The sequence below is a fragment of the Microcaecilia unicolor genome, chromosome 13 (genome assembly GCF_901765095.1).
Source record: "Microcaecilia unicolor chromosome 13, aMicUni1.1, whole genome shotgun sequence".
Taxonomy (NCBI): Eukaryota; Metazoa; Chordata; class Amphibia; order Gymnophiona; family Siphonopidae; genus Microcaecilia; species Microcaecilia unicolor.
In genome coordinates this window covers 17,383,471-17,405,645 of record NC_044043.1, presented here as the reverse complement: position 1 = coordinate 17,405,645, position 22,175 = coordinate 17,383,471, and the positions used below count along the sequence as shown (strand labels likewise).

At 45.2% G+C, this 22,175-nt stretch overlaps 1 protein-coding gene across 1 annotated transcript in view; it reads right to left on the bottom strand.

Annotated features, from left to right (window-relative positions):
• BAZ1B (bromodomain adjacent to zinc finger domain 1B) overlaps nucleotides 1-22,175 on the bottom strand; it is a 428,988-nt gene that overhangs the window by 94,043 nt on the left and 312,770 nt on the right. Inside the window, exon 13 of the mRNA XM_030186030.1 lies at nucleotides 15,696-15,843. Coding sequence (XP_030041890.1) covers nucleotides 15,696-15,843 — 148 coding nt within the window. The remainder of the gene's footprint in view (nucleotides 1-15,695; nucleotides 15,844-22,175) is intronic.

Genomic DNA, 22,175 nt, shown 5'->3' with positions numbered 1-22,175 from the left:
AAATTTGTAATTGTTTGTGCTGAACCTAATAAGGATTATTTAATAAAAAAAAAAAAAAAAGGTTTTTGGAGAAACATCTGAATATACATATAAAAGATGGGTATGAAAGGGAGGCAATCTCAACTTAAAAAAAAAGCAAAACAACAACTAAACTTCTGTTAGAGATCAGCAAAGGAGACCTCCACAGTACCCCTGTATGTTGTGTTGGCATTGTAAGTAGTATACTATGCCATACTTTGCATTATTTGAATCTCACACTAATAGATACAAAATGGACAGCCACGCCATGGTCCGATCACTACAGAGCAAACCTCTCCCTTCACTGGAGAACAAAAAAGGCACAACAAAAACAAGAGCAACAAACCTATACTACGTGAGGCAAAATAGACCCACTAACATTCTGGCAACAAGTCTACATCGACGAATGGACAACACCTACAGACTCACCCCAATTTCTCCAAGAATGGGACAACAGATGCAGAACAGTACTAGACAACATAGCACCACTTCAAACCAGAACCTCACACAGAAAAAACTCAATACCATGGTTTAACGAAGAATTGAAAGAACTAAAAACACAGGTCAGAAGATTAGAAAGAGCATGGAACAAGAAAAAAAGACGAACACACATTCAAAGACTGGAAACAACTACAAAGAAAATACAAATACACTATCAGACAAACTAAAAGAACGTATTATAAAACCAAAATAGGACCAAACTACAAGGATACACACAAACTCTTCTCACTTGTAAACAAACTACTAAATACACCGGTTATCTCTAATATAGATACCCCATTTATTTATCTCATTTGTACCCCACACCAATGTCAGGCTCAATGTGGCTTACAATGCACCACAGAGGCAGGCGCCAATGTGGTAAAATGAAACTAATACAGCAAACCTACAAGAGATAATGGGGAAGAATAGGAATGGATGGAGATAGAGGGCAAACTGCGAGGGAAGGGGGATATGTCCAAATGTCTATAGGTCGGTGTGTTTCCAGCAGTGGAGTCACTGGGAGAGCCCGCAGGGTAGGCACTTCTGAATAACATGGTCTTCAGTGATTTCCGGAAAGTTAGATGATCTGTAGTGGTTTTGATGGACCTCGGCAAAGAGTTTCAAAACTGAGTCCCAATGAAAGAGAAGGAGGAAGCGTACGCAGTCTTGTACTTGACTCCACTGCAGTTCAGAAAGTGAAGGGTAAGATACGAGCGGGAGAGCCTGGACGCATTCCGGAGCGGTAGGGAGACGAGATCTATCATATAGCCAGGTAAATCACCGTAAAGGATTTGGTGGACTAGAGAGCAAAGTTTAAAGGTGATGCGTTCTGTGACAGGGAGCCAATGTAACTTCTTTCGAAGGGGCGTGGCAGACGAACTTGGACTTACCACAAACCAATCTTGCCGCTGTGTTTTGGGCAGTCTGCAGCTTCTTAAGCAGTTGCCGTTTACATCCAGCATACACTCCGTTGCAGTAATCCAGGTGGCATAGTACGATGGATTGTATGAGGCTCCGGAAGACTTCTCGAGGGAAGAACGGTTTTATTCTTTTTAGTTTCCACAGCAAGAAAAACATCTTCTTTGTGGTGGCATTAACGTGTTGCTCGAGTGATAGTGAGCGGTCAAGGGTGACTCCTAAAAGTTTGAGGCTATCTAATATGGGGAGGCATAAGGTGGAGGTAACTAATGTGGGAGGCCTATACTTGCTGTGTTGAGAAGATGATAATAGGCAGTGGGGTTTGTCAGTATTCAGTTTGAGTTTGAAAGAAGATGCCCAAAAGTACATTGTGGTTAAACAGCTGTCCACTTCTCTTGAGATCTCCGACAAGTCGTTTTTGAAGGGAATATAAATAGTAATGTCATCGGCATAAATATGCGAGTGAAGTCCTAGGTTACTTAAGGTCTTGGCCAGTGGAATCATCATAATATTGAAGAGAGTAAGCAACAGTGGAGAGCCTTGAGGGACTCCACAAGTAGCTTTGCACGATTTTGATAGAACTGAGTTTGCGATTACTATTACTACTACTACTATTTAGCATTTCTATAGCGCTACCAGGTGTACGCAGCGCTGCACAAACATAGAAGAAAGACAGTTCCTGCTCAAAGAGCTTACAATCTAATAGACAAAAAATAAAGTAAGCAAATCAAATCAATTAATGTGTACAGGAAGGAGAGGTGGGTAGGTGGAGGCGAGTGGTTACAAGTCAAAAGCAATGTTAAAGAGGTGGCCTTTCAGTCTAGATTTAAAGGTGGCCAAGGATGGGGCAAGACGTAGGGGCTCAGAAAGTTTATTCCAGGTGTAGGGTGCAGCGAGACAGAAGGCGCGAAGTCTGGAGTTGGCAGTACTGGAGAAGGGAACAGATAAGAAGGATTTATCCATGGAGCGGAGTGCACAGGAAGGGGTGTAGGGAAGGACGAGTGTGGAGAGATACTGGGGAGCAGCAGAGTGAGGACATTTATAGGTTAGTAGAAGAAGTTTGAACAGGATGCGAAAACGGATAGGTAAGTTCTGGCAGAAAGAAAGCCCTTGATCCAGTTATGAACGTGTCCATAAATTCCTAGGCTATCGAGGAGGTTCAGCAGTATGTCGTGATCAACCATATCAAAAGCACTTGACATATCGAACTGTAATAACAGTAGACTTTTGACGTGAGCTATCTCCTGCCGAAAGCTGTAAGTAAAGTAATGAGCACGGTTTCGGTGCTGTGGTGGGAACAAAACCCAGACAGATTCGTGGAAATCGGAAAACTGGTCAAGAAAGTCTGTAAGTTGTCACCATGCTTTCCATTATTTTTACAAAGAGAGGTATCGAGGCAATAGGGCGATAATTAGTAAGCTCACCACTTTTTTTTCTTGGAGTCCTTTGGGATTGGAGTGCGTAATATATTGCCATGAGCTATAGGGAATAGACCATGCTCCAGCATAAAGTTGAGGTAGGTTGTAAGATCCACAAGAAAACATGGAGGTGCAGACTTGAGCAGGTAGTTAGGACAGGGGTCGAGCCAACAGTACTTCTTAGAAAATTTGTGAAACCCCTTACTGACATCCTCCAAGGTGAGTGGGGCAAAGGTAGACAAGAAACGGTCCGCAGAATGGTCACCGGGGATAGGCATGAGACATTGGAGAAAGGGATCGATGTCAGCATTTGTCTGTGGGATTGTTTTCTGTAGATTAGCAATTTTTCTTGAAAGTATGTTGCAAGATCGTCAGCAGGCGGTATAGCTGAGAAAGTGGTGGTTAATGAGTTACAATCTGTTAATTTATTGACAAAGTAAAATAGTTTCCGTAAGTCTCTGAAGGTTGGACCTATTTTAGTTTTGTAGTACTGTCGTTTGGATTGTCGGATTGAATACTTATACTTTCGCTGCGCTAATTTCCACGTGTGAAGAGTATGCTCAGTTTTGTTTCCTTTCCAGGCCCGCTCCGCATGTCGAGTAAGTATTTTGAGAGTTCGGAGATCTTCATTATACCAAGGCGTCAAGTTCTGCCGGCGTGTAGTACGAGTGTGGACTGGGGCTAAAACATCTAGGACGGTTCTGCATCTAGTATCCCAATCGATGTGGAAGGAGTTAGAATCCGTATTAGCTGACCAGTGGGTGTCATAAACCATTCTCCAAAAGTCCCTACAATAATAATCCTTGGATTAGTTAAACATACATTGGAGATAAAGTCAGTAAAGATAGTTCGCGATTGATTCCAATTACCAGGAGGTCTATAAAACAGAATGCAAAATAGCCGTGTAGCGATTTGTTGGTGATTCTCAAGGAGGCAATTTCAAGGTGAGGAGTTAGTGAATCCACTGTAACATCAATAGTGAAACGAGAGCGGTAGATCAGAGCAATGCCACCTCCTCTTCTTCTCTGGCGGGACCAATGCATTATTTTGTATCCAGTACTACTGCCAAAGCTGCTGGACAAACTTCAAGAAACTGGCGAAATTCCTGTGCTTCAAAGTTGCAGCAGAGAGCAGGGAGCAGCTGTGTGGCTGACCAGCAACGGAAACAGGGCACTTCTACCCCAGCAGCAGATCAGTAATCCCCCGTAGTTGCGATCAGCTGTGAGGGAGGAGCTGCCGTCAAAAACAGCTACCAGGACTCGGCTCCTCCTCCGAAGTGCTGGGGCCACTCACAGGGAATTGCGAACTACTTCAGTGAAAAAATTAGAAAGCTCCGACTCATGATATCTACCAACATAACTGAGTACACAAATATCCTTGAATGTCTAGACCCAACACCTAGGGAATACCCAGCAGATCGATCGTGGACCAACTTTGACACGCTTTCATTAGATGAAATCTCACAATGGCTTGGAAAATACGCCAAGTCACAATGCAAACTAGACATCTGCCCTACTAGCCCCTAAACAATTCAAAGGAGACCTCACGAAACACGTAAACCACAGGCTTCAAAATGGTCTCTTTCCCACGGATAAAGGAAACATCTTACTCACTCCTCTGCCTAAAAGATGCTAAGAAAAGCACAATGGACCTTACCAATTATCGCCCAGTAGCATCTATTCCGCTCATAACCAAAATCATGGAGGGCATAGTGACGAAACAACTTACTGAATACCTAAATAAACACTCAATTCTGCATGAGTCTCAATCAGGATTTCAGTCGAATCACGGCACCGAAACTGTTTTAGTGTCTGCAATGAACTCATTCAAAGCAATTGCGACTGGCAACAACATACTCCTCCTACAATTCGACATATCCAGTGCCTTTGACATGGTTAATCATGGAATACTACTGCACATACTAGAATACTTCGGAGTAGGAGGCCCAGTTCTCAAATGGTTCAGAGGATTCCTGACCACAAGATCATACCAAGTAACAACGAACGCGGACACATCAGCCCCATGGATACCTGAATGTGGAGTCCCACAAGGATCCCCCCTCTCACCAACCCTCTTTAACTTAATGATACCTTTAGCCAAACTACTAGCCAATCAAAACCTCAACCCCTACATATATGCAATGTCACGATTTACATCCCGTTCAAACATGATCCAAATGAAATCACCAACGAGATCAACCAAAGCCTCCAAAGCATACACTCCTGGGCGGATGCATTCCAGCTAAAACTTAACGCAGAAAAGACACAATGTCTTGTACTCACCTCACAACATAACACAAACAACTTCACCACCATAAACACACTATACTGTTCTCGTCCCGTCACAAAGTCTGAAAATTCTTGGAGTTACCATTGATCGAAACCTCACACTCGATGCCCACGTAAAGAATACGACGAAAAAGATGTTCCACTCCATGTGGGAACTCAAAAGAGTAAAACCTTTCTTCCAGAGATACATCTTTCGGCTCCTGATACAGTCAATGGTAATAAGTCACCTGGACTACTGTAACGCACTGTACGCTGGCTGCAAAGAACAGACTATCAAAAAACTACAAACAGCCCAGAATACCGCCACCAGACTCATATTTGAGCACGCATTTGTGGAATGAATTACCTACAGCCCTGAAAACCATTGACGAAATAACTAACTTTCGCAAATCTCTGAAGACACATCTTTTCAACAAGGCCTACAAAGAGAACCCATAACCTTACAAAACTACCTCACCAAAGACCACCTTCTATACTATCCTGCCTAACACCTTCTTCCTTCTCTCTTCCCTTATTTAATCTTTGTACTTTACTAATTGTATCTGATATCCTGGAATAACTGTGTCATAACAAAACTCTAAGCCACATTGAGCCTGTAAATAGGTGGGAAAATGTGGGATAAAAAATACAATAAAATAGATAAAATAAATATATGGAAAAACTAAATATGAAAGTGCAAAACCCCTAAGAGAGAAACTTCACTGGCTCCCACTTAAGAAACGCATCGCGTTCAAGATCTGCACGATTGTACACAAAATTATTCACTCAGACGTTCCAACCTACATGCTAAACCTCGTGGACCTGCCTCCCAGAAACGCCAAAAGATCATCCCGCAAATTTCTCAATCTGCACTTCCCCAGCTGTAAAGGACTAAAATACAAGCTAATACATGTCACTACCTTCTCCTACATGAGCACGCAGTTGTGGAATGCACTACCTACTGCCTTCAAAACTATTGACGAAATAACCAGCTTTCGCAAATCTCTGAAGACGTATCTCTTCAACAAGGCCTACAAAGAGAACCCATAGCCTTACTAAATTACCCCGCCAACCTACCCAGTTATGAAAGTCTACTTTCTATACTTACTCTTTCCTCTCCCTTACTTAATCTTTGTACATCACTAATTGTATCTGATATCCTGGAATGACAATGCCATAACAGGACTCTGTAAGCCACATTGAGCCTGCAAATAGGTGGGAAAATGTAGGATACAAATGCAATAAATAAAAAATAAATAAAAATATTTTTACTATTGTAATTGCCTATTGCTCATGTTTGATCTATTCTTACTGTACACCGCCTTGAGTGAAATCCTTCAAAAATGCGGTAAATAAATCCTAATTAATAATAAATATAGTTTCCTGCACCAACATCTCCAGAAGAGTAACCTACCCTCCTCTCCTCCTTCCTGTACACATTAATTGATTTGATTACTTTATTTCTTGTCTATTAGATTGTAAGCTCTTTGAGCAGGGACTTCTATGTTTGTGCAGCGCTGCGTACGCCTTGTAGCGCTATAGAAATTCTAAATAGTAGTAGTAAGTCCTGATTTGATATTTAGTCAATACTGGGGGTAACTGAAATCATCCATTATTTTTGTGCTGCCAAATAATGAAGACACATACCTGTAGCAGCAGTTATTCTCAGAGGACAGCAGGCTGAATATTCTCACAGATGGGTCATCGTCCGCGACGGCCCAGGAGACCGGAACTTTTTAGAAAAAAAACTAGAAGTCTGTAGAACGCTACATCGCACAGGCCGAGCGCACCGCACATGTGCAACGGCTTCCCGCCCGCGAAGCGAGCATGTCACTTCAGTTGTATAAAAAGCAAAATTGAAAACTAGGACAACTCCAAGGGGAGGAGGGAGGGATTGTGAGAATATTCAGCCTGCTCTCCTCTGAGAATACCTGCTGCACATATGTATCTTTATTTTCTCAGAGGACAAGCAGGCTAAATATCACAGATGGGGTATCCCTAGCCCCCAGGTTCACTCAAAACAACAAACATTGGTCAATTGGGCCTCAAAACGGCGAGGAGATAAAGATTGACCTAAAAAGAAACACAACTAAGGGAGAGTGCAGCCTGGAACAGAACAGAAATGGGCCTAAAAGGGTGGAGTTGGATTCTAAACCCCGAACAAATTCTGCAGCACCGACTGCCCAAACAGACTATCGTGTCAGGTATCCTGCTAAAGGCAGTAGTGAGATGTGAATGTGTGGACAGATGACCACATTGCAGCCTTGCAAATCTCTTCAATGGAGGCTGACTTCAAGTGAGCCACTGACGCAGCCATGGCTCTAACATTGTGAGCTGTGACACGACCCTCCAGAGTCAGCCCAGCTTGGGCATAAGTGAAGGAAATGCAATCTGCTAGCCAATTAGAGATGGTGCGTTTTCCCGATGGCAACTCCCCTCCTGCTGGGATCGAAAGAAACAATTGGGCGGGTGTGCGACTTCTCTTCACCAGGGCGGGTATGTTCACCGCCGCTGCCTTGATTTTCTCTCCTCACATGCTATTCTTGACCCACTACAATCTGGTTTTCGCCCTCTCCACTCAACCGAAACTGCGCTTACTAAAGTCTCCAATGACCTATTACTGGCTAAATCCAGAGGTCAATATTCCATCCTCATTCTTGATCTTTCCGCTGCTTTTGACACTGTCTATCACAGCATACTTCTCGATACCCTGTCCTCACTTGGATTCCAGGGCTCTGTCCTTTCCTGGTTCTCTTCCTACCTCTCCCTCCGCACCTTTAGTGTTCACTCTGGTGGATCCTCTTCTACTTCTATCCCTCTGCCTGTCGGCGTACCTCAGGGTTCTGTTCTTGGTCCCCTCCTCTTTTCTATCTACACTTCTTCCCTTGGTTCATTAATCTCATCCCATGGCTTTTCCTACCATCTCTATGCTGATGACTCCCAAATCTACCTTTCTACCCCTGATATCTCACCTTGCATCCAAACCAAAGTTTCAGCGTGCTTGTCTGACATTGCTGTCTGGATGTCTCAACGCCACCTGAAATTAAATATGACCAAAACCGAGCTTTTCATTTTCCCCCCCAAACCCACCTCCCCGCTCCCCCCGTTTTCTATTTCTGTTGATGGCTCTCTCATTCTCCCTGTCTCCTCAGCTCGAAACCTTGGGGTCATCTTTGACTCTTCTCTCTCCTTCTCTGCTCATATCCAACAGATTGCCAAGACCTGTCGTTTCTTTCTTTACAACATCCGTAAAATCCGCCCCTTTCTTTCCGAGCACTCTACCAAAACCCTCATCCACACCCTTGTCACCTCTTGTTTAGACTACTGCAATCTGCTTCTTGCTGGCCTCCCACTTAGTCACCTCTCCCCTCTCCAGTCGGTTCAAAACTCTGCTGCCCGTCTCATCTTCCGCCAGGGTCGCTTTACTCATACTACCCCTCTCCTCAAGACCCTTCACTGGCTCCCTATCCGTTTTCGCATTCTGTTCAAACTTCTTCTATTAACCTATAAATGTCCTCACTCTGCTGCTCCCCAGTATCTATCTCTCCACACTCTTTCTTCCCTACACCCCTTCCCGTGCACTCCGCTCCATGGATAAATCCTTATCATCTGTTCCCTGCTCAACTTCAGACTTCGCACCTTCTGTCTCGCTGCACCCTACGCCTGGAATAAACTTCCTGAGCCCCTACGTCTTGCCCCATCCTTGGCCACCTTTAAACCTAGACTGAAAGCCCACCTCTTTAACATTGCTTTTGACTCGTAACCACTTGTAACCACTCGCCTCCACCTACCCTCCTCTCTTCCTTCCCGTTCACATTAATTGATTTGATTTGCTTACTTTATTTATTTTTTGTCTATTAGATTGTAAGCTCTTTGAGCAGGGACTGTCTTTCTTCTATGTTTGTGCAGCGCTGCGTACGCCTTGTAGCGCTATAGAAATGCTAAATAGTAGTAGTAGAAAGAATGTTGGCAAGACAATTGACTGGTTCAGATGGAACTCCGACACCACCTTCGGCAAGAACTTAGGGTGAGTGCGGAGGACTACTCTGTTATGATGAAACTAGATATAAGGTGCATGCACTACCAGGGTTTAGAGCTCACTGACTACGAGCTGAAGTAACAGCCACCAAGAAAATGACCTTCCAGGTCAAATACTTCAGATGTCAGGAATTCAGTGGCTCGAAAGGAGGTTTCATCAGCTGGATGAGAACGACGTTGAGATCCCACGACACTGGTGGAGGATTGACTGGGGGCTTTGACAAAAGCAAACCTCTCATGAAGCGAACAACTAAAGGCTGTCCAGAGATAGGCTGACCTTCTACACGTTGATGATAAGTACTAATTGCACTAAGGTGAACCCTTACGGAGTTGGTCTTGAGACCAGACTTTGATAGGTGTAGAAGGTATTCAAACAGGGTTCATGTTGGACAAGAAAAAGGATCTAGGGCTCTGCTGTCACACCAGGCGGCAAACCTCCTCCATTTAAAAGAACCTTTCCTGGAAGCAAGCAAGACTCGGGAGACACCCTCTGAAAGACCCAAGGAGGCAACTTCTAAGCTCTCAACATTCAGGCCATGAGAGCCAGAGACTGGAGGTTGCGATGCAGAAGCGACCCCTCGTTCTGGGTGATGAGGGTCAGAAAACACTCCAGTCTTCACAGTTCTTCTGAGGACAACTCCACAAGAAGAGGAAACCATATCTAACGGGGCAAAATGCAGCAATCGGGATCATGGTTCCGCAGTCTGGCTTGAGGTTCAGCAGAGTCTTCCCTACTAGAGGTATGGAGGATACACATACAGAATGCCTGTCCCCCAATGAAGGAGAAAACCATCCGACGCTAGTCTGTTGTGGGCCTGAAGTCTGGAACAAAATTGAGGGACTTTGTGATTGAACTGAGTGGCAAAAAGGTCCACCGAGGGGGTGCCCCACTCTCAAAATATCTGGTGAACTACTTTGACATTCAGGGACCACTCGTGAGGTTGCATAATCCTGCTCAACCTGTCGGCCAGACTGTTTTATACGCCTGCCATATACGTGGCCTGGAGAAGCTTGCCGTGATGGTGCGCCCAAAGCCACATCCTGACGGCTTCCAGACACAGAAGGCGAGATCCAGTGCCCCCTACTTGTTGATGTAATACATCGCAACCTGATTGTCTGTCTGAATTAAAATGATTTGGTTGGACAGCCGGTATCTGAAAGCCTTGAGAGCGTTCCAGATCGCTTGTAATTCAAGGAGGTTGATCTGAAGATCCTTTTCCTAAAAGGACCAAGCTCCTTGAGTGTGAAGCCAATCTACATGAGCTCCCCACCCCAGGAGGGATGCATCCGTAGTCAGCACGTTTTACGTCTGAGGAATTTGGAATGGACGTCCCAAGCTCAAATTGGATCGAATGGTCCACCACTAAAGGTATGTGCAAAACGCGGTGGAGAGATGGATTACATCCTCTATATCCCCTGTGGCCTGACACCACTGAGAAGCTAGGGCCGATTGAGTTGATCTCATATGTAGGCGTGCCATGGGAGTTACATGAACTGTGGAGGCCATGTGTCCTAAGAATCTCAACATCTGCCGAGCTGTGATCTGTTGAGACGCTTGAGCCATGGACACTAGGGCCAGGAGATTGTCTGCTCTTGCCTGGGAAAGATAAGCTCGAGACATCCGTGTTTCCAACAGAGCTCCAATGAACTCCAATTTCTGAACCAGGACAAGGTGGGACTTGGGATAATTAATTACATACCCCAGTAGCTCCAGCAGTCGAATAGTCCTCCGCATGGACTGTAGAGCCCCTGCCTCCGAGGTGCTCTTCACCAGCCAATCATCGAGATAAGGGAACACATGCACTCCCAGTCTGCGTAGCAATGCTGCAACAACTGCCAAGCACTTTGTGAAGACCCTGGGCGCAGAAGAAAGGCCAAAGGGTAGCACGCAGTACTGAAAGTGCCGAGTTTCCAAGCGAAAATGAAGATACTTCCTGTGAGCTGGGAGTATCGAGGTGTGGGTATAGGCGTCCTTTAAGTCCAGAGAGCATAGCCAATCGTTTTGCTGACTCATGGGAAGAAGGATGCCCAGGGTAACCATCCTGAACTTTTCTCAGACTATGAATCTGTTCAAGGCCCTTAGGTCTAGGATGGGACGCATCCTCCCTGTTTTCTTCTGCACAAGAAAGTACCTGGAATAGAATCCCAGCCCTTGTTCCCATGGTGGAACGGGTTCGACTGCATTGGCCTTTAGAAGGGCGGAGAGTTCCTCTGCAAGTACCTGCTTGTGCTGGGAGCTGAAGGACTGAGCTCCCGGTGGGCAATTTGGAAGCTTGGATTCCAGATTGAGAGTGTATCCTAACCGGACTATTTGAAGAACCCACCTGTCAGGCAAGCCATCCAGCACGGACACTTTTACCGAGGCTATGCTGCACTGGAGCCAGTCAAAAGCCTGTCCCTTGCTTTTGCTGGGGAGCCCTTGGGGCCTTAGGCGCACGGCGTTGACGGGAACACGCATGCTGACACTGAGCCTGAACCTGCTGCTGAGAAGCAGGAGTGTACCTATGCCTGTTATAGGAATAGGGAGCACTCCTCTTCTCTCCAAAAAACCTCCTAGAAGAGGAGCCGGTAGCAGAAGACGCCCGGAGAGAGAGAGAATCCATGGCATCATGCTGCTTTATTTGATCGACCATGTCCTCTACTTTTTCTCCAAAAAGATTATCCCCCCAGCAAGGAACATCCGCCATTTGCTGCTGGGTCTTCTGATCCAGGTCAGAGACATGCAGCCATGAGAGTCTGCTCATCACTATACCTTGAGCAGCTACTCGGGATGCCACATCAAAAGTGTCGCAAGACCCCCTGGCCAGGAATTTGCGACACACCTTCTGCTGCCTGACCACCTGGTGAAAAGGTTCAGCAAGCTCCGGAGGAAGTGCTTCAACTAAACTGGACAGTTGCCTCACCGAGTTCTGTAAGTGGATGCTCGTGTAGAGCTGGTATGTTTGGATCTTGGTGACGAGCATAGCAGCCTGATACGTTCTCCTCCCAAAAGAATCCAAGGTGCTAGACTCTCTGCCTGGGGGCGCAGAGGCATAGTCTAGTACTCTTGGCTCTTCTGAGAGCAGAGTCCACCACCATGGAATCTACTACTACTACTACTACTACTACTATTTAGCATTTCTATAGCGCTACAAGGCGTACGCAGCTCTGCACAAACATAGAAGAAAGACAGTCCCTGCTCAAAGAGCTTACAATCTAATAGACAAAAATAATAAAGTAAGCAAATCAATTAATGTGAACGGGAAGGAAGAGAGGAGGGTAGGTGGAGGCGAGTGGTTACAAGTGGTTACGAGTCAAAAGCAATGTTAAAGAGGTGGGCTTTCAGTCTAGATTTAAAGGTGGCCAAGGATGGGGCAAGACGTAGAGTCTCGGGAAGTTTATTCCAGGTGTAGGGTGCAGCGAGACAGAAGGCGCGAAGTCTGGAGTTGGCAGTAGTGGAGAAGGGAACAGATAAGAAGGATTTATCCATGGAGCGGAGTGCACGGGAAGGGGTGTAGGGAAGGACGAGTGTGGAGAGATACTGTGGAGCAGTAGAGTGAGTACATTTATAGGTTAGTAGAAGAAGTTTGAACAGGATGCGAAAACGGATAGGGAGCCAGTGAAGGGTCTTGAGGAGAGGGGTAGTATGAGTAAAGCGACCCTGGCGGAAGATGAGACGGGCAGCAGAGTTTTGAACCGACTGGAGAGGGGAGAGGTGACTAAGTGGGAGGCCAGCAAGAAGCAGATTGCAGTAGTCTAAACAAGGGTGTGGATGAGGGTTTTGGTAGAGTGCTCGGAAAGAAAGGGGCGGATTTTACGGATGTTGTAAAGAAAAACGACAGGTCTTGGCAATCTGCTGGATATGAGCAGAGAAGGAGAGAGGAGAGTCAAAGATGAGCCCAAGGTTTCGAGCTGAGGAGATAGGGAGAATGAGAGAGCCATCAACAGAAATAGAAAACAGGGGGGGGGGGGGGGGAGGAGCGGGGAGGGGGGTTTGGGGGGGAAAATGAGAAGCTCGGTTTTGGTCATATTTAATTTCAGGTGGCGTTGAGACATCCAGACAGCAATGTCAGACAAGCACGCTTGAATCGTGAGGAAGTTGGGCCTTCACCATTACAGGCTCTCCATGGACTCTGTACTGGGACTCAGATTTTTTGGGGACAACTGGGTTAGAAAGAGGGCACGACCAATTTCACATAAGCACTTCCCCGAGTGTATTATGCAAGGGGGCCATAGCAACCTCTGTGGGCGGAGAAGGATAATCCAAGACCTCAAGCATCTCGGCCCTGGGCTCATCCACAACCTCCATAGGGAATGGAATGTCCTTAGACATTTCCCTAACAAAAGATGAGAAAGAGAGACTCTCAGGTGGAGACATTCTACTCTCAATTGGTAGGATCAGAGGGAACCCCACAAGACTCTTCCTCCGAAAAGTATCTGGGGTCTTCCTCCTCTTCCCTCTTCGGTATCGGACAAGAGCTCCCTAAGAGCAGCCCAAACCTGAGCCTGTCTCAACATCGAGGATCGATGACCTCGTGGGGGGTGTCGAGAAGTCAACCCCTGCCTGGACTCTGGCGAAGCTTCCTCCACAGACATTGAGGGGGAATCAACCCGGGTGGCAGCTGACGTCACCTCCTCACAGGCGATGGCCCAGATGCCGCCTCTGTAGTCGGTACGGAAGGCACAAGCACCCCCCGACACCGAGGCAGACTGGCGAAGCAACCCTTCCAGTAAAGGCTGGGGGGGGCCAGTGCAGGAGTCGGTTGCAGAATCTGAAGGGGCTCGAAAGCTGGTACCAGGGCTGCTAGATGACCGACTCATCGGCACCTCCTGAATGGAGGGTGAGCGGTTCTCTCGGCGCTGATGCTTCTCGGGTGCCGACTTCTCGGAGCTCTCGGTATCGTGCATGGAAGGAGAACGATGACGGCCGTTATCGAGACTCCTCGGAACCAAAGAGGACGTGGAAACCTCACGCCTTCTCAGGGCCAGGTCCGACGCAAGTCAGTCCCGGGGGGGCCTGCATAGCAGTAGGCCTCGAGATAGGTGGAGACCCACTCAGTGCCTCGTTGCTCCCAGCTCAATGCAATCTTTCAGCAGCCATTACCTGGACTCCAGATGTCGATGCTTCTCTCGACGTCGACGCTGCTGACTTCGGTACCGATGCCGAAGGACCCGATCGATCTGGAAAAAGTTTCTCACGCTGAGCCTCTCGAGCCACTTGGGTCTGTTTTTTCATCAATTTACACAGCTTACACGCAGCTGGGAGATGGTCGAGCCCAAGACACTGGAGAGACCACGCGTGGAGGTCGGTACTTAAGATGGTCTGGTTGCATAGAGTACAACGCTTGAAGCCACTGGGTGTCCTCGATGACATGGAGGGAAACCCGTCGGTCGCGAAATCAAAAGGCTCGATGGTGCCAAGAAAAAAGGGGCACAAAAAGGAAAAAACAGCCCGACCGAGCATAAAGGGTGGCCGCGTCAAAAAAGAAGGAAACTTAAAAGGAGGAAAAAAGAAACTAAAAATACAGGAAAAAACTACCTTTTTTTTTGGAGGAGGGGGGAGTAAGCTACTTAGTTTGAAAAAAGAAAAAGAACAAAGAGAAGCGATAAACGCTAACCCGGGTCTCCTGAGTCCGAAAAAAAGAGATTGGTAAAGACGTGTCTCTTCAGAACGCGGATCAAAAGAACTGAAGGGACACGCTCAGGTCATGGGAAGCCGTTCACACATGCACGGTGCGTTCGGCCCGCGCAAATGGAGCGTTCTACAGACTTCTTGTTTTTTCTTTAAAAACGTTCCGGTCTCCTGGGCCGTCGCAGACGACGACCCATCTGTGATAATATTCAGCCTGCTTGTCCTCGGAGAATTGTTAGCTTTCCTCATTTGTTAGCATTTCATCTTCTCTGTTACCTCTGGCCAGGTAGTCAGTAGTACATCCCCAATGCTATTCTCTTCTCCCATTAAATTTCTATCCACAAAGATTCTACAATGCATTTTTGTTTCTTTTTTTTTTTTTTGTTACATTTGTACCCCGCGCTTTCCCACTCATGGCAGGCTCAATGCGGCTTACATGGGGCAATGGAGGGTTACGTGACTTGCCCAGAGTCACAAGGAGCTGCCTGTGCCTGAAGTGGGAATCGAACCTCAGTTCCCCAGGACCAAAGTCCACCACCCTAACCACTAGGCCACTCTTCCACTCCAAGACTTTAAGAGCCTATATTCTGTTCATTCAATGCTCTCTAACATAGAGCACCACCCTTCTACCAATCTGATTCATCCCATCATTGCAATATAAACAGTTCCGCCTCTCCTGCATAACTGGGATCACAGCCTTTTCCCTTCTTTGGTGCAATCTACTAAAAGAAAACTGCACTCTTCCCATCAGCAGACAGCTCCTTCACAGAGAGAAGTTGCTTAGCAACTTTATTTCACAAAGCCAAAAGCAAATAAAATTAAGATTAGCCTAGCATGAAAAGTAAAGGCAGGAAAACTTGGTCAGTGCTCAAGAAGATTTTAGGATGCAATATTTTAGGTAAGAAAACAGCTAAGACACAGCACACAAACAGCTCACTGTACCTTTTTTCCGGCACACTTTGCATCTAGCATTCTCTGCAGACATGTCCCATTTGATACATGCGTCCAGCATCCCCAGAAGAACATGAAGTCGCGAGAAAGTCTGTGCCTCACGGATTGCTACTTTCCACTTTTCCACAGCAGATGCAACCTGTAGGAAGATAGCAGAGGCAGTGTGTGTAAGAGCTGGACCTTGATCCATCCAATTGGTAACAATTTAGTTCCCTGCATGCCCTAAACTGAGAATCTACATTCACTCAATCAAAATGGCAGAACTGAACATTATATATAAATACACTATTTGCATATACACAGTGCAATACAATATGCTCATGGCAGGTAAATGCCATTTGTCTGCAACGCTAGCATCCCACTACAAGACTCCAGCTCTCATATGGACAGCCTACTGTATACATCCAGATGGTGGCAGACACTGTGCATTGGTAGATAGAACCCTTATAGGTGCCTACTCCATCAGTCTACACCATCTATAGCAGGGGTGGGCAACCTGTGGCCCACAGGCCAAATGTAGACCGCCAATGAATTTTATGCAGCCTGTGAGACCAAGAGAAGCAAGCACAGAAAATGTTCTTAATCAGAGTCTGGGAATTTTAAATACAGTATTTTGCATTTCAGAACAGTCACTCTAGCAGTTTGTTTCCACTGTTTTAAATTACATTTTTACTTAATTACTTAATTACCACAGGAGGTTTATGAGGCTCTGTGCAATTCCAGTTCCAACATTATGTAATGTTGCAGCTCGCTAGGGCTAGTACTGACATTCACCCCTGATCTAGAGGATGCAGGTGTTTAAATGTTATATGTAGACAAGTTGTCAGTCTGACAGGGATGTGAACAGTCAACTGGTGAATTTTACCAGATGTCAGCTAATCTTAAGTACGGAAAAATAGCGAATGATACATACCTGTAGCAGGTATTCTCCGAGGACAGCAGGCTGATTGTTCTCACTGATGGGTGACGCCCACTGCAGCCCTGAGGTTCGGAAATCTTCCTAGCAACAAAGCTTGCTAGAGCCTTCGGTCACACGCGCACCACGCATGTGCGGCCATCTTCCCGCCCAAGTCGCGGGGACATCATTTAGATCAAAGAGCAAAAAGAGAAGAAGATACAACTCCAAAGGAGAGGAGGGCGGGTTTGTGAGAACAATCAGCCTGCTGTCCTCGGAGAATACCTGCTACAGGTATGTATCATTCAATTTATCCAAGGACAAGCAGGCTGCTTGTTCTCACTGATGACTCTAGCAAGCTTTGTTGCTAGAAAGATTTCCGAACCTCAGGGTTGCCATGGGCGTCACCCATTAGTGAGAACAAGCAGCCTGCTTGTCCTCGGAGAATGCTAATTTTCTTTCCTTTAGTCCCCACAGTACAATCCATCTACCAGCAGGTGGAGACAGAGAATGACAGAGCTCTGCCATAAAGAGCACTATGCAGCAGCTTCCAGTCAGTATTCCGATAAAACAGTGGAACAGTGAAGAAATCAAAGGAAAAAGTCTCCTGCCTCTAATATTAAACAGTGAACTACAAATACAATGCTGAATATCATCCTTTTTTATCTTTTTTTTTTTTATAATTATTTATTTAAACATTTTACAAGCATCAACATCTTGTATAAGGAAAAAACAGAGATAGAAATACACACAAACAGATATAAGAGTGGATATATCCCACTCTCCAAAATTATAAGTCAAATTATGCTACTCTTCCTTAGACCACAAATATGGGGGGTTAGTCGTTTAATTAGAGAGATCTAAAAAGAAAGTTAAATAAAAGAAAATGGCCTGACTCTAATCTACCCAAATATTTTCCATGTTAACCGTTATTATCTTAAGCTGGATTCACATTGGAAAGCTTTTTTTGTTCTATAAAACATTTAAGCTGTTGTGGTTCAAAAAAAAAAAAAAAACATATTTAGCATTCAAATATTTAACTAAACATTTGCTTGGGTAGGACAACAAAAAAGTGGCTCCAAGTGCTCGGGTTTCTTCTCTCATAGTTAGAAATAATTTCTTTCTGTCCTGAGTAGTTTTTGTAACATCAGGATATATCCAAAGTCTTGACCCACAAAAGGGCTTCGTAGAATTCTTAAAGTATAATTTGAACAATGAGGTCATATCTTGTTCAAAAACAAAGGATATTAGCAATGTTTGTCGTTGAGATATGGCAGAGAAGGATTGTTCAAGAAATGTTGATATATCCTGTAAATTATGTCCACCTTCAGCTTGAAGTCCTTCCTCCAATTCCCCCTGACGTTTTTTTTTGGAGAGGAACAATAGTAAATCTTATTTACAGGAGGTATAAGGGGGAATATTATAGTACCTCAATTAAATATTTTCGGAATAATTCCATCGGGCCAATGCCTTCTATTACAGGAAAATTCAGGATTCTTAAGTTCAATCGTTTGTTTTGATTTTCAATTTGTTCAATTTTCCTCATCATAACTGTTTTATCTTTAATTAAAGTCATATTTAGCTTCTCCTATTGACCTTCAAGTGCACTCAATCTGCAGCCCCCCATTACCTCTCTACCCTCCTCTCCCCGTATGTTCCCACCCGTAACCTCCGCTCTCAGGACAAATCACTCCTATCTGTACCCTTCTCCACCACCGCTAACTCCAGACTCCGCCCCTTCTGCCTCGCTTCACCTTATGCCTGGAACAGACTTCCTGAGCCCATACGCCGTGCGCCCTCCCTGCCCATTTTCAAGTCCTTACTCAAGGCCCATCTCTTCTCCCTTGCTTTTGGCGCCTAACCACCTTCCCCATTCCAGATACATACACTGACTACATAGCTTATTACCTTTAGATTTTAAGCTCTCTTGAGCAGGGACTGTCCTTCCCCTTGTCTAAACTTGTACAGCGCTGCGTAACCCTGGCAGCGCTATAGAAATGCTAAGTAGTAGTAGTAGTAATATTTACTGCCTTCAACGTTGTTATCTCAGCCTGAATCGTTTCAAATTTTTCAGAACAGTTTTAATATTTTCCATCATTTCAGTTAAAGAATTAACTTTACTCACAAGAAGATTAGTCTCCCAAGCAGTATTCATCACTATCATTCTCAGACCTTGAATAGCCTTCCATATCCAGTCCAGCGTTACCTCCTGTGGAGGAAAAAGCTCCAATGGTGTTTCCTCTGCTTGCTCCGGGGTGGCGCCGCCATTTTCAGAGCCATCTCTATCGCCTTCCGAAGAGATCGGGTCCAACATCCTCCCTCTCAAGTGGGCAGGACAAGGAGGGGTGTTAACGTCCGGCGGTGAAAGAGATGTTTCGGTAGCCAAGAGAGAAATTGCTCCCTCAATTTCTCTCGACGCAGCTTGCAACACGCCAGTCACTCGAGGGCAGCTCGTGGTGAAACGGTCCAGGGTTGTCTGGAGGGGCGAAAAGGTAAGGAGCACCGGCGGTTTACTCTTCACCAAGCCTTTCCTCTTTGTATGAGGCATTATTATTATCGTTGCAAAAGGAAAAGAGGTTCACAACCAGAACTCTTGGAGCGTTCAACCTCGGGTGAGAGTCGCCATCTAGGACACGCCCCCCCTTTTTTATCTTTTTAAACTTGCATCTGTAAAGAAACAAAACTCACGAACGAATGTTCTTCAATCATGTATACAGAACACCAGACAAACTACTAAGGCAAGGACTTCAGGATTAATCTGTTGAGACTAAACAAAATAAAATTAGCAGGTAAATATTTCTTTCCCACAGATAAATCCAGATGCACGGGATATAGAAAAGCAATCCGCAAGTTCAGAGGGAAATGGACACCCCCCACTGAAAGAACCAAAGCTCCAAAAGCAGCCTCTGTCTTGGCTTTAAAAACCCACACTGTCAGAGGCACTTCAGGTGGCAGCACTTTTGGCAACAAAAACAGCAGATCCAGAAATCAAATCCATATGAAATAAAACATGACATGGTCCACGTTTCACCCACACAGGGGCTGCTTCAGAGGTACAGAAATAAAAATCATAAAATTATGTAAATGTACACATTTACAATCTACAAATCATAACTATGATGCATTTCAGTTGAAACTTAATGCCGAAAAAACACGTCTCATACTTACTTCACAACACAAGAAAATTCACCACCTTAACCACATCAAACTTCTCCCTTCCCGTTCCAGACACCCTGAAAATTCTTGGAGTTACTATTGAAAGTCATGTGAAGAATACAACTAAGAAGATGTTCCATTCGATGTGGAAACTTAAAAGAGTTAAGACCTTTCTTCCCAAGGATCATCTTTCGCAATCAGTCAATGGTGCTGAGTCACCTGGATTATTGCAATGCACTCTACACTGGTTGTAAAGAACAAATTATCAGGAAACTTCAAACAGCTCAGAACACTGCAGCTAGACTCATATTTGGAAAAACAAAATACTAAAGTGCAAAACCCCTAAGAGAAAAATTACACTGGCTTCCACTTAAAGAACGTATCGCGTTCAAGGTTTGAACTCTAGATCATAAAATCATTCACGGAGAAGCACCGACCTACATGCTAGACCTGGTCGACCTGCCACCCAGGAATGCTAAAAGATCATCCTGCACATTCCTTAATCTTCACTTCCCTAGCTGTAAAGGACTAAAATACAGACTAACACATGCGTCCAGCTTTTCCTACATATGTCAGCAATTGTGGAATGCATTACCGCTTAACCTAAAAACAATTTACAAATTAACTTTCATAAATCTCTGAAGACCTCTCTTCAACAAGGCATACCACAATGATCAAGAAAAGTAAATGTAACACATCATCACTTTACCTGATATTCTGAACTGTTTTCTTCCTATATCTGTTTGCTTAACTCCATTATGCCATCTATGATCTCTATGCAACACCAACTGTTATCTTCTACTCTGGAATGGCGAATGCCATAACAGAGCATTATAAGCCACATTGAGCCTGCAAACAGGTGGGAAAAAGTGGGATACAAATGCAATAAATAAATAAAACATGCAAAGTGTAATGGAATCAGAGGGTATAGTGGTGTGCACTTACAGCCTTTCAAAAGACTTTTTTTTTTGAGCATATTACATGCACATATATGAGGTACACAAGTACATAAGTAATGCCACACTGGGAAAAGACCAAGGGTCCATCGAGCCCATCATCCTGCCCACGACAGCGGCCAATCCAGGCCAAGGGCACCTGGCGAGCTTCCCAAACGTACAAACATACTATACGTGTTATTCCTGGAATTGTGGATTTTTCCCTAGTCCATTTAGTAGTGGTTTATGGACTTGTTCTTTAGGAAACCATCTAACCCCTTTTTAAACTCTGCTAAGCTAACCGCCTTCACCACGTTCTCCAGCAACGAATTCCAGGGTTTAATTATGCGTTGGGTGAAGAAACATTTTTCTGATTTGTTTTAAATTTACTATACTGTAGTTTCATCGCATGCCCTACTACTACTACTACTATTTAGCATTTCAATAGCGCTACAAGGCGTACTCAGCGCTGCACAAACATAGAAGAAAGACAGTCCCTGCTCAAAGAGCTTACAATCTAATAGACAAAAAAAAATAAAGTAAGCAAATCAAATCAATTAATGTGAACGGGAAGGAAAAGAGGAGGGTAGGTGGAGGCGAGTGGTTACAAGTGGTTACGAGTCAAAAGCAATGTTAAAGAGGTGGGCTTTCAGTCTAGATTTAAAAGGTGGCCAAGGATGGGGCAAGACGTAGGGGCTCAGGAAGTTTATTCCAGGCGTAGGGTGCAGCGAGACAGAAGGCGCGAAGTCTGGAGTTGGCAGTAGTGGAGAAGGGAACAGATAAGAAGGATTTATCCATGGAGCGGAGTGCACAGGAAGGGGTGTAGGGAAGGGACGAGTGTGGAGAGATACTGGGGGAGCAGCAGAGTGAGTACATTTATAGGTTAGTAGAAGAAGTTTGAACAGGATGCGAAAACGGATAGGGAGCCAGTGAAGGGTCTTGAGGAGAGGGGTAGTATGAGTAAAGCGACCCTGGCGGAAGATGAGACGGGCAGCAGAGTTTTGAACTGACTGGAGAGGGGAGAGGTGACTAAGTGGGAGGCCAGCAAGAAGCAGATTGCAGTAGTCTAAACGAGAGGTGACAAGAGTGTGGATGAGGGTTTTGGTAGAGTGCTCGGAAAGAAAGGGGCGGATTTTACGGATGTTGTAAAGAAAGAAACGACAGGTCTTGGCAATCTGCTGGATATGAGCAGAGAAGGAGAGAGAAGAGTCAAAGATGACCCCAAGGTTTCGAGCTGAGGAGACAGGGAGAATGAGAGAGCCATCAACAGAAATAGAAAACGGGGGGGAGCGGGGAGGTGGGTTTGGGGGGGAAAATGAGAAGCTCGGTTTTGGACATATTTAATTTCAGGTGGCGTTGAGACATCCAGACAGCAATGTCAGACAAGCACGCTGAAACTTTGGTTTGGATGCAAGGTGAGATATCAGGGGTAGAAAGGTAGATTTGGGAGTCATCAGCATAGAGATGGTAGGAAAAGTCATGGGA